The 13,288-nt window shown below is 42.5% G+C and overlaps 1 protein-coding gene across 5 annotated transcripts in view; it reads right to left on the reverse strand.

Moving 5' to 3' along the window:
- The window catches only part of PPP4R1 (protein phosphatase 4 regulatory subunit 1), a 689,584-nt gene extending 678,908 nt beyond the window's left edge, over nucleotides 1–10,676 (reverse strand). The window contains exons 1-2 of one of the 5 annotated variants that reach the window (XM_078688139.1): nucleotides 10,525–10,676; nucleotides 9,758–9,802 (exon numbers count right to left, since the gene is read on the reverse strand). In XM_078688139.1, coding sequence (XP_078544265.1) covers nucleotides 9,758–9,802; nucleotides 10,525–10,591 — 112 coding nt within the window. In that variant the 5' untranslated portion in view covers nucleotides 10,592–10,676. Of the gene's footprint in view, nucleotides 1–9,757; nucleotides 9,803–10,076; nucleotides 10,435–10,524 lie in introns of those variants that run through there. The other 4 variants (XM_078688143.1, XM_078688140.1, XM_078688145.1 and 1 more) reach the window with 4 other exon arrangements.
- Nucleotides 10,677–13,288: the final 2,612 nt, after the last annotated feature.

Genomic DNA, 13,288 nt, shown 5'->3' on the forward strand with positions numbered 1-13,288 from the left:
AAGCCTGTTTGATGACCTTCTTGGGATACATCTTTTCCAATAGTTGGTTGGAAAGATTGCTTGCATGATGTCTGTACTTTTACATTGTGGAGCAATTGCCAAACGGCAAATTATCTCGCAGCGACTTCGGATGTTGACTGTAGTAGCGTAAGAGCCAATTGCATGCCATTGGTTTACGGAAAAGTTCACTTTCCAGTCCAGTTGATGTCACATAACTTGATAGATCAAGAAAAGAAATCCTGGTTTTATTCACCTCTAGGGTAAATCTAAAAAAATAATTTCGGGGTATTCAGCCATGCTTGAAATTGTGTGACTGATCTCCTCACCATACCACCAAAATATCATCGATGTATCGCTTCCATAGTCTAATCAAGTTATGGAAGGGATTAACGTTGGTCAGTACATGTTCTTGTTCAAAATTATGACCATACAGGTTTGCCAAACTCGGTGCGAAAACGCTCCCCATACTAGTTCCAGACACCTGGAGATAGAAGGTTTCTTCAAAGTGGAAGAAGTTCTCTTTCATGGCCACATATACAAGTGTCATAATAAAATGAACTTGAGTAATTGAGTTCAAGTTGGTATCATTCACGATAGTCGAGATGGTATCTAACGTCTCATCTTGAGGTATATATGTATAAAGGGATTCGACATCGAATGAGACCAAAAGGTCATACTCAGGGTCGAATTCCACTGTAGGTAATAGCCGTAGTACATCTTTTGTATCCTGCAGATACATTGGCATCTTATTATTGGCCTTAAGAAGAAATCTACAAAGGTAGACAAGGGCTCCAACAATGAGCCTATACCCGATATAATGGGTCTACCCGGCGGTGGTCTTTGTACCTTATGGACTTTTGGTAAAGTATACAAATAAGTCATCACCGGGTGGGTGGTCTGAAGGAAGCCAGATTCTTGAGATGTTATCCATCCTTCATAGTAGGCCTCCTTTACTACTACCGCAATGGCTCTGCTGACTCTCTCCGTATGGTCTTCTTTCAGAGGGCGGTAGCATCTCGTAAGCACTCAGTGCGGTAAACTTCAGTGTCAAGAATGACCGTTGCACCGCCTTTATCCACGGGCTTGATTGTGATGGCCTGATCTTCAGTCAGCGCTCGCAGAGCATTCTGTTCCTTCTTGGGGAAATTGCTGTAATTTCTTCTTTTATTTTTACACAGGGTCGGGATCTCCTCTTGTACCGCTCTTTCAAAAGTAAGTACTTGTGGTGGTATACTGTGTGCCGGTGATTTGTAGGTAGAGCGATTCTTCAGCCCAGTGTTGGTGGTATCAATCAAGGGCTCTGCTTGGTCTTTTTCTTTTAAAAAATGATAGAGGCGGACTTTACGAAAGAATCGTGCAAGTTCACATTGAAATGTGAAATCATCACCGTCAGACGTCACTACAAAGCCCAGGCCTCTATTGAGGACGGTTACCTCTTCTGTTGTCAAAATCTTTTTACCTAGGTTCACCTTTAGTTCCCGTCTGGGTGCATCCATGTTTGTTGCGATTCTGGTTCAGTTTGGTTCTGGAGCGAGTACCTATTTGATTGGGTACAGGCAAAGGCTGATTCCAGTGTACCTGTACCTGGCGATTTCTTCGCCTCCCTCTGGATCTGCCTAGGCCTGACCCTAAAAAAGACCGGTTATTATAGTCTTGATGGTATGACCGAAATGGCACTGGTGGCTGAAATTGTGGCGGAAAACCCCATGGTGTGGGTGGCCACCACTGCTGAAAAGGTGGTATCCATCAGCTGCTTCCATCAGCTGCTCTAATATATATCTTAGGTTTACGTTTTGTAAGCTATGTTCCTATCCATGTATGGTGACCAGGCACCCTTAAGTCCATGTTTAACTTGGGACTTACAAGGTTTACACGATTAGGGAAAGATAGCTGTTCATTGGGTATATGTTTCAACTTGTACTTACATACCCCGATGTCCACGCGAAAATAGTAACCAACATTAAGTATATATTTTACTGTAGAAAGTGTACTTAACGAAGAGATGACCTTCACATTGTAGGTATTTGGATATATGTTTACATGAATAGGTTGGCCCGGGTCACACACCTCGGTTGAGGTAATTGTCAGCAGATACATGAATCAACTACGTAAACCTTATGAGATTATATCTGGAGACTTTATGCACTTAACAAAAATTATTGTTCATCCATCAACAAAACAGATGACAGACCAGAGTAATGCCGAACGGAATGTAGTAGACACTCATCTAATATTGTACCAAGTAGTGTGAACACAAGGATTTTATACGCAACGATATTCATTGTGGGTATGTTGTTGCAATAGCCCCGACAGATTGCCTTCAATCAACAACTGGACTCTGAAAACTACACGTCCATGGTTTATGACGCGATTTGGTAGTTTTGACACATGACGCAACGTGCTTAGAGCGCCCGCGATTACAAAATGGTGCTTCTCCTGTGCCTCGGGACCTCCCACGATCTCAGGAGAAGCCCGCGGCACCGATGGAGACGTGAGGCCCTTTACAACGCTCCACGAGCCAAGCGCGTTTTGTAATCTATTATGCCTTGCGTTTTGCTTGCGCTATTTCAAGTATGAGTGCTAATATAGTCATGTCTTTAAAGATAAAATAATGTGAACACGAGGTCGTGGAGATTTGTCGGCGTGTTCCTGAATATCTGTTATGCTTTGCTAGCGCAACTATAAGCATGAGCACTAACAGAGACATGCTTTTAAAGATAAAATAACGTGAACACGAGGACGTTGAATTGTCTCGGCGTGCTTCTGAAATATTTGTTAACATCTTAGCATTGCCTGTGCCGGATACGGAGTTCGGCTTTTTCAGTGAAACTGTGCAGGTTTGAGAGTGCTGTATACATGTTGTTTGTGCACTTCAGAAAGATTCATGATATATTTGCAGACGAGCAGTGCTGGTCTAAGCGGGCTTGTTACATGTTTTATGCACTTTGCAGTAGTATCCATTTGGTAGTAGCACACGTAATATCACAAAGTGGTTTTTAGACACTTGTTGAGACACTGGCGTGTTCAGTTACTAGGGTCTCATATATTTGGCAATTTTCTCTTTTGTCAGATAAAGGCGCCTATGTCATATTTATGCATCTGCTTACTGCCTACGTATGTGTATCCATGCGAATATTATTAACAATAGACAAATTGTTAGATACTGATATCGGCATGGATGCATAAACGTCATTGATAAACTGTATTTCTAGCAAGATACGAAGTAGGCGTCAGGCCTGCGATATGCCTAGAGGTGACGCACGGATAAATTATTCCTTATAAATAATTTCGGTTATCAGCATAGACAGACAGCTCTGGGAAATATTAAACATTTACAAAATATCACAGGACACTGTATTTTCTTAAACATGACATTTCTCTATACATTTATGACATAACGATCAGCTAAATAGAGAATAGATTTCTAGTGGCGTTGTTTCCAAAGGAATGTGTTTTTAATGAAGTACTGGGGGTTTAAGTTGAATTCACCCAGTATTAGGATAGCACCCTCCTCACAAGTGACTTTTTCCTTACAGGGCTGGGTCTCAGAAACCTGAGTGGTTACCAGGTGAGGCGAGGCTAATACCTTGTATAGAACAGGTGAGTGTATCTGTTCATCATATCAAGATATAGCAACTTGTATGTTGCACAGTAGAGGCAAATATGTCAGACTGGGTTATGTTCTCACAACAATTGTCTATGTCACTATCTCTTTCCGGTGTGAAGATCACCCTGCCTGCATTGAGGTATTTTATTGGATAATTACATTGCACAATGGCATGTTTTCAAGTATGCAGTAGCTATGTAAAGCTTAGGTCCTGAAGAAAGCCAGGGCAAAAGGCCCATTTGGATGAAACAAGTCAACCAATAAAGATCAGCGGAGTATTTGCTACAAGCCGCTTCTGCACTTTTTTAATAGGTGTGGGAGACATTAGAATAAAAAAGTTTCTTTCTTCCACATCCTTTTAAATCTTCACATTTTTTGCACTGCACCAACACGATCAGCTACTCTAATATATATCTTAGGTTTACGTTTTGTAAGCTATTGACCAAGTGGGTCATTAGGTTTCACTAGCCTTTTTTCTGCCGAGATTTCAGTGACTGGTATGAAATCCGATCCACATGATTCCCCTCTGTGAATAAGAGGTGCTGTGGTAGGAAAGAAGGATATCCAGATGATGACACTGGCCACTAAGGGCAGTTGATGGAAATCCGACTATGTTCATAGAAGTCACTCTCTCATATATTAGTCTAACCTAATGGGTGAGTTGTTATTTGTTGACATACACTAGTTGTGGGCTAAGAAACCAGCTGTTGCGCCTTTACTCTTTGCTTTGACCACCAGATTTTGTTGTTTATGTATTCAAGTGATATTGGGGATTAAATCGGTTAGTTGGTCGTAAAACTGTCCCTAGGACCCTTTTTCCCTTGTGGAATTGTATGTAGTGATAACTCAAAGAGCAGCATACCTGTTTGAGTAACAGAAGTGATAAAGTCCTAGAGTGGGATCTAGTGTTCCCTCTCTCAGGTAATCCAATGGATGGAAAGAGTTCTCTAGGTAGGGAATTCTTTTTCAGCAAGCATCGAGTTTCCCCAGTGGTGGGAGAAATTCTTCCTCTCCACCTTATTTTCCCCAGGAGGAGAGAAACTGGTTAAAATACTTTCCTATATAGTATTATGAGGACTTGTCTATGCTTCCTTTTGAGCTGCAGCCAACTAAAGCCTTGCCCAAGAGAATCCCATCCCTGCCACAGTATTAAAACAGTTCAAGTTAAACCAGTAAACTACGTAATAAGTAGCTTCAATGCAAGAACTAGGCCATCACCATTGTGCTAGTTATAACACTTCTTGAGAGTTCACATTTCTATTGTGTATTATTTGGAAGCTCTGCAACAAATCTGTGTGAAAAGAGCTATGGTTTCGGGCTTTTATTCACGATTTCCTATAGTCAAAAGGAGCTCAATTAGCCCATTTACTTTTTTCCTTGCAAAGTAAAGAAATGACAGCTAAAGTCACTTCCTAATTCCTCCCAAACTGTTATCCAATATTGGTACCGGGCATCATAACCCCCACTGTACCCCTGGCACCCCACACGTGAAGCAAACAAGATGATGGACGGAGCGCTGAAACTTTTCAGACACTCGCCCCCAGTCACAGATCTGGTTTGAATCCATCATCATTCTTTAGCTCACTACGCCACCTCAGTTGAGACCCAGCTATATGCAAATCAGTCTTGACCCTGTGCTTCATGGGAACAGTCTAGCCTGACCCGTCAAACCAGGTCTTCCCTGAACCGAAAACAAGCATCCTGGGACCGGTTTCTGGGTAACACCCTTCATCAGCCAGGCTAGCTTGAATCCAGTGGTAAAGTGAGCAAGGGACCCACCTCTGGGCACGTGTACCCATCAAGCCCAGAATTTTTTTGCAGATTTTAATGAACAAACTATTTTCATCTGGCAGTATGTCCAAGCTCCAGCAATTATTCTGGACATAACTTTAACAGCTCCGGATATTTATTTTACACCTCGTGGTCTTAGTAAAAGCCCAATACTTCTACGTGCTAACATTAATGAAAATCAGTTGGGCTAAGGGAGTCTAAATTACAAAGGAAGCCAATCTGAATGGTTCCTTGTGAGAGGGTTTAAGCATATTAAAGTTCCACATCTAAGCTAGCTCTGCCCTACTAGAACAGAACATGTTATGGGTGATCACACAGCATCATAACAAGAACAAAATGCATAAGTAAAACGAAAGATAATAAATCATCTAGGAGGTCGACAGCACCAAGAAGAACTCCAGAAAAAAAGGATTTTACCACTCTTTTCCTCTCACCAAAAGAGTCCTACTATTAGTCTAAAAGCAGAACATCAGATTTCAGATCAGTGGATTAGCACAATACAAACCTAAATCATCCATAAGTCACATACCAAATCCAGGACATGTATATTTACTTAAATTAGAACAAATGATCTCCCTTGCGAGATTTGTATGTTGTGACGCAAAATTTCATGGAATATCTTGGGAGGCCAGAGAAGAGAACTGTACTATACGCAGATGATCTTCTGCTTTTCATCACTGACTCACAAACCTCAGGCTCTCAGTGTTTGACGCAGCTTGACCTGTACGAGAAGGCACTGGGACTGTGAATAAACAGATCTAAAAAGATCTAAATACCTACTGGTGCCGATTAGCGGCAACATGAGCGTCTAGTCCTGGCAATCGGATATCCCAATATGCCGTCTACCCTTCAATACCCGTGGATCCACATATCTTTACTCCCAGAACTCACAAAGTACCTGTACATGGTACCTCTAGAGACTGCAATGAAAAGACACTGCTATAAGTGGACATGCCTCAGCTTCACGTTTTAGGACACATAGCCTCTTATAAGATGTTGCTACTGCCTAGCTTCCATTATACGTTTTAGAACGTCATACTCCCAATTTCTAACCAGTGGTTCCAAAACCTTAACTCCACCATTCGCTCCTTCCTGTGGTCAGGAGGTCGCATCAGGATCACAGTTGCCAACTGTTGGCATTCCCCATACGATGGTAACCTAGGAATGGTAGACCTTCCCTGTTACTATGGGGTCTCACAACTGATCATGGTTAACGAATGGCTTAGCGGTGAATGGGACAACCCAACCTATCGCTGAGAATTATCCCTGCTTGGCCTAGACAACATAATGGGTGCATTGTACAGATAGCCAATCCCACAGTCCCTCTCAGAAATTTCCCGGGTGATCTTTCTGTGCTGGAGATATTCACTTTGATTTGTTGCCTGGGACCATAAATAGATGTTGCAGACCCCCTGTGGATAAGCAAACGACTGCGCCAAACAGCAGGCCTAGAGTGGTTCCATAAATGGACAATATAGGCATCACAGTGCTGGGGGAGGTATGTGGAGGGGGCCATGTGCGGTTGTTTTAAGATCACTAACAACTCGGACCCAATTTCATAAATATCTGCAGTTGAGCCATGCCCTCACACCCAACATCCTTCCAGACACTGGCATCTCCGAGTTCAGCCCCCTCAAAGCAAAACTATTAACCGGGAAAGTTTATTGGGGTGCAATGTCCCAGATGTACCGCTCTCTAATCATTAATACTGCAAATTGGTTTGACACACAAACACAGGTGGGATGCATGGATCGGGGTAATCAACAACAGAATGGAGGGAAGCTAGGATTGTCCCCCGAATGATGGACATCTCCAGGCGCCTTAGACTGATCCAATTGAATTATCTAAACTTGATTTAAACGACCCCCTATATGACTATTGAGCTGGTAGAATCAAACAGGTCACCTGTTTTCGCTGTTCTGCGCCCGGTCTTTTACCATGTGATTTGGACTTACCCTTTGATGGTTAGCTACTGGCAGAAGGTAACATAAGAACTCTCACAGGTTGCTTGACTGACCCCTGGTTCTTACCCCTAGGGTGGCCCTACTGGGCATACCAGATGATCGTGGTGGCCCAAAGGTGGAATGGACGTTTATTGGTGTCGCCTCTCTGGTTACAAACAAAGTACATGCCGAGGCAGTTTATGAATAACGCATACATGCCTCACACAAGACTAAAAGAAATACTGAAATGAACTGCCATCACCAAGCATCTGTGTATTACAAGTGACTTGAGTGACTGAATTGTAGTCCTAGATTCCAACAGGGAACAAGAAAGTATTTACAATCTAGATGTGAAGGAAAAAATTGCTTCAAATTAGGAAAGAAAATGTTTCTACATCTACCTTTGACTTTGTACACCCTTTGCTACCTCCCGTTATATTCTGCCCTTGCCTAAATGTAGAAAAATGAGGTGCAACCTTACCGGAAACAGTGGATATCACAGCGGACAAATGAACTGCCAAACCTACGGACATGGGTATTGCAATGTAGCAAAAAGATCTTGCGCTTAATGTGCAGAATAGCAGACTGATAGCTTTCCACCAAAAAAAAGTAGCACATCAACACAATGTTTATGAAACCAAAATAGCTTCCTTCTCAACACAGCATACCTCATCTAAACATAAATCAGTAACCTCCACCCTATACACAAGCCAATGCCTGCTCTCAATGTCAACAGCATTAATCACATGTTTGCATATACTTTTGTTGCCCTCGGGAATTATTTATTCCCTAAAAGTCTAGCACCCGAGGTTCTGAAAAGAAATTTCAAGATCATCTTCAAATAGAAAAGAAGATAAAAGTAATCAGCACAACAAATTCAAAATAGCATATGCGCTTAGCTCTCATTGTGCTGGTAACAACGAAAGAAATCCAGTCCGACCACCAGTTGAGGTCAGACGAGGCACCAATATGGGAGGCATATTAATTTTTGCTTTAACATGTCTCAAATGAAGAAATACTACCAGTCTTACAATGAGAACAGCAAATGCATAACTTAATTTTGATAAGGAGGGGAAACGAAAAAAACACTTGAACTTTAAGCACTCAAACTTCTAACTCAATTGAGCAATGGTCTAGTATTTTCTGACTCTCAAAGATAAAATTCTAATACACAGACATACACTACTTGCAAGTGACTCCACAAGTCAAAGCAAGTGAACAAACGTACACTTTCTGGGCAAGATGTGACATGCGCTGGTTTAGACAAGTATGGGGAGAGCAGGGTATTAAAAAATAGTTGCTAAAGAAAAAAAACTATGTACATATGCTTCTTGCTGGAGTGGACAATAAACCTGATAATTTCCTATCGCACACACTATACAACTATTACTTAACATTTGTATGGTGTGTCAATTCTTTCTATTTTCAGAAATATTACAGTAGAGTACACTACTTACTACAGTAATTCTTAGAAAAATGTTAGTTGTGTGTTTTTCCTACTACAAGTGACTAACATTTAGGTACAATAAATAAAGATCAAAGTTCAGGGAGGTACTTTGGGGCTCTGGATTGTTTTACAAGCATGATCTTCGTGGTTTACGATAGAGAAAATAATTATTTAATTTAACCGGTCTCAAAATGTCAAAGAGGTGCATACTTTTACATACTTTGAATGCCCTTCATGAGTGGCAGTCCCTAAAATCGACCTACTTTGTTGATTCATTTTTCTTCTTATCCCACTCTAGCCATTTCAATGGAGGATCTCTCCGAGATAAACAGAGCTGCTAATTAACTATCTACTGCCAAGTGTTTGGAATGGATCATATCATCCAAAACAACATGAATCCGGCCTGAGTACCCCATTGGTAAATGTGGGCAAGTTATTTATTTTGGATGGTCAGAATAGAACACCGGCAGCTCTGTGGGATTGTACAAAAACGTTTCAACACCACGAACGAAAGAGGTTGGTTAACAGCGATGTTTGAAGCGCAGTATAGTGCAAAATGAAAATGCGGCAACAGAATATGTAAAGCAACAAACACTGTCTGCTAAAGGCACAACCCACGGAGGATGGAGAACATAGTATTTAACAAACAAAAAAGTAAACAATTGTGACAAATAGCCATCCAACAGTGTTTTTAAACACTATTCAAAAGTCACGCTGCACCAGTACGTCTATGTCAAAGTACAACTGTTTTAACTTTGACAGGATAGGAGCAGTGCTTGCCTGGTCAAACAAGCTAGGGGTGCAGGAAGACCTTTAATCTAAGAGGAGAGAAGAGTTCCCCGGTGTCATTGCACAGCAGTCAGGGTTCCAGAGAGGAAGTAAATGGAGTAAAGGAAAAAGGGTGTCGAGGTAGATGAAATCACAGCCTTCACCCCAAAACACACAGCATTGTCACAACAGAGTACTCACATCCGTCAAGATCCTCTTGCAGATCTTCCTGCAGCAACGACAAATCTGAAACGGGGAACAAAAGAGAGACACTCATGAATAGACACAGGCAGACCAGGAGGAGAAGCAAGCACGTACAAACAGTCCATCCATGCCCAGCAAGCACCCATCCAGCCAGAGGGCAGGCAACCCCACAGCCCAGTGAAGGGACACACTCCCGCACTACAGCCAGGGCGCAACAGTCTGTATGTGCAAGGGAAATCATTGGGGCGACTACGAACACCCGAGGGCGTTAGGCAGAGGCGCCACGGGGCCCCCTTTCTAGCCGTCAGCCACCTACCCGCCATCTTGTTGTGTCCCCTCCCCAGGCCCGGCGCTACATTGGCTCCGCTTCGGCGCTGCGTGCGGTTGCCGGCGGGAGCTGAAAGAGGTGCTGCGGCCGCTCGCGCTGCGCTCCTTCCGGCTGCCGCTGACGAGGCCGGGCCTGGGCGCTCCTCCTCGCAGCCTACAGCACAGCCCTACCGGACACACACCGCCCCGCGCAGGCACAGCCTCCGCCTCCTGCTCCCAGTGAACACACGCTGCACAGGCGGGCACACGCACGGCCCCGCGGTCAGCATGTTTTATTCACATGGCTCTCAAGAGCTGCCCCACCTCAGTAGCCAGAGCCCCAGTGCACAGCACACGGGCAGCTGCCCAGAGCAGGACACGTTTCGCCTAAGATAGCTGTGTGGCTGTTGCAGTTCACAGACAATTCTTAGCATTTCATCGTCCCTTCAGACACTAACCAAGAGGACAACTTTCCTTCTCTCCACTTATCTTTACATAATAACAGGAAGAAATACACGAGACCATGAGCGGCCTGACGAGGAACTACAACTCCCGATACCCTCCAAACCAGAAGTGCAGCGAGGGCGAGGCTTTCCTCTCTGTCACTGCCAAGGACCGCCTTCTCGAGGCTCCTCCTCTCTCTTTTTTGACGCATCACCAGCTAGTTTACATAGGACACAGTGAGCGCATGAGTTTGCAAATAACTTGCGAGGAAGGTTGTTCGACACTGATATTTGTGTGTTTTCACCACTCACAAAATTGTCAGACTCCAGGCCAACGCAGTTTTATGTATTTTTTGTTTGATTAGGCCCGCTCAAAAATCCGCTGCATTCATCTTGTAGAATTTATTCATGCATTTTTTTATGTAGCACGGATGTTACCAAAAGGTGTTAAATCGCTTTACCATAGAAAAGGAATATTACATAAGGTACATGGTTATCGTTACATAGGACAGGAATATTACCTATTTTTTTAATTATTAATTATTTAATGCGATTTTATATAGCGCGAACTTTACCCGAAGGTGTCAGAGCCCTTCACATAAGAACCAGTTGCAAAACATAAGGACTAAGGATTACATGCGTTACATAAAAGATACAAACAGAAAAAATTGCAAATGTACAAGATGTAAGGTCACACAAAGACGAGACTGGTGATTAGAGTTATCTTTATATACATAGGGAGGGGCTACGGATGGATATACTCTTAAGAGTCACATAGGAATGGTAGAGAGTACACAGGTCTACTACATATACTAGTGATTAGAGTTATCTCTATATACATAGGGAAGGGATACGGATGGATATACTCTAAGAGTCACATAGGAATGGTAGACAATACAAAGGTCTACTGCATATACTAGTGATTAGAGATATCTCTATATACAGAAAAGCAGAGTTCCATTAAGTGGGGTTGGAGGGGGATGCAGTCACAGCACCAAGGGAGGGACAGAGAAGGGCAGGAAAGTGAGACAAACGAGAGAGGGAAGCAGATAGTAACGAGTAAGACAGCGAGGAGTGTGTCAGAGGCAACAGGAGAGACAATAGAAAGGTCGCTAGGACAGAGGGGGAGGTCAGAGATCGCTAAAATGGCAGAGGAGAAAGGTAGGGTGCGTGATTATCATTACATGGGGCATAGAGTTACATTAGGCAACGTGAATGGTAATAAAGTGTTAGTAACAGTAGTACTAGACTTAACGCAATAGTTAGAAACGTATTAAAAGTACAATTATTGGTTGAAACTGAGGAGGAGGATTTGCTAAAGTGTCTTTGAAAGAGAGGGGCTTTCAGTTTAGATTTAAAGACAGCAATCCAAGTGGTGGTGCGTAAGTCTAGAGGTAAGGAGTTCCATATTCCGGTTACTCTTCTTGAGTAGGAGTGTGCCATAAGTCAATCCTTTTTAAATGTCGGGGGCTCTAGCAACAATGCTTCGGCATTCCATGATGGTCGAGTACCCCTGGATAGTTTGCCAGCCAGGTAATCTGAAGTGGATGTGTGTAGGGCTTTGTCAGTGATGCAGCTGTCAGTGTCTTGTATGTGACCCAGGCTTCAATGGGTAGCCATTGCAGTGTGGTCAGTATTGCTGAGATATGGTCGTTCGTTTTGGCTCCATAGGCAAAATGTGCTGCAGAGTGTAGGATCGATTTAAGGGGGTTGAAATGAGTCTTGGGGAGACCAGTCATGACAGAGTTACAGTAATTAATTCTGGATAGAACCAGGGCTTGCATGAGAATTTTTAGATCGTTTTCAGGAGTTAGCGGTACATTTCCCATAGAAGACACAGTTGATAGCGCATATATCTGGCCATAGTGTTATATACTGCTGTTGCGCATTTAGGCTTTTATCTATGATGATAAATAGGCATATAGCACTGTCAGCTAGGATGGGTATGTTGTTGAGCATTTTTACTGTGTCTATCCAGCATTGTACTGGCAGTGGTGATTTTCATGAGGAAAAATTCGGTTTTGGAAGGGTTCATTGTTAACTGATGGGAATTCATCCAGTCTTGGAAGGCGTTTATTGTGTTGGCAATTTGCAAGATATCATTGGGAGAGGAGACCTCTAGGTACAGTTGAGTATCATAGACATATTCATGGTAAATGTCAGAGGATTTGGTTTATTATGGATTGTAATTTACAGATGTATCACAATTTCGGCTTCCTGTGTTTGTATAGTCTTCTTGAGTGCATCATTTGTTTATGTTTCGAAATAAAAGGGGGGGAGGGACTTGATTGTGCTAGGATTATTTTTCTATTTATTCATGGGATGATTAACTTCAAGTAGATTTTCTGTATACAATATACTTTTCCTACAATTTTAAAGTTGTTACTTGCATAATACAGTTGGTTTTAACTACACAATAGAATGTGGAATAGCACTGACAGCACGTGTGAACTTTTACTGCAGCACAGTACCATTAGCTTTCTAGTGATGGCAACCCTTGTGGACCCATGCTGAAATGTCACTCTGGTTTTTAAAAAAATATCTTTATTGATTTTGCAGGTTTTACAATTGGGCCGTCAATAAGTAAAACATACTGCTACAAAACGTAGCAACAGATCACATCTCTTTTCGTCGTGTCTTATATATATGATGCATCGTAAATAAAAGATTTTACAGTAACTTGGATAATGCGTCGGCTTGTATATGTTACAATTGTCTGGCTACCTTACATTACAGTATTCGCTATTAGTATGTGCTACATAGTAAGTACTACGCCATT

The sequence above is a fragment of the Lissotriton helveticus genome, chromosome 4_1 (assembly GCF_964261635.1).
Source record: "Lissotriton helveticus chromosome 4_1, aLisHel1.1, whole genome shotgun sequence".
NCBI classification, from domain to species: Eukaryota; Metazoa; Chordata; class Amphibia; order Caudata; family Salamandridae; genus Lissotriton; species Lissotriton helveticus.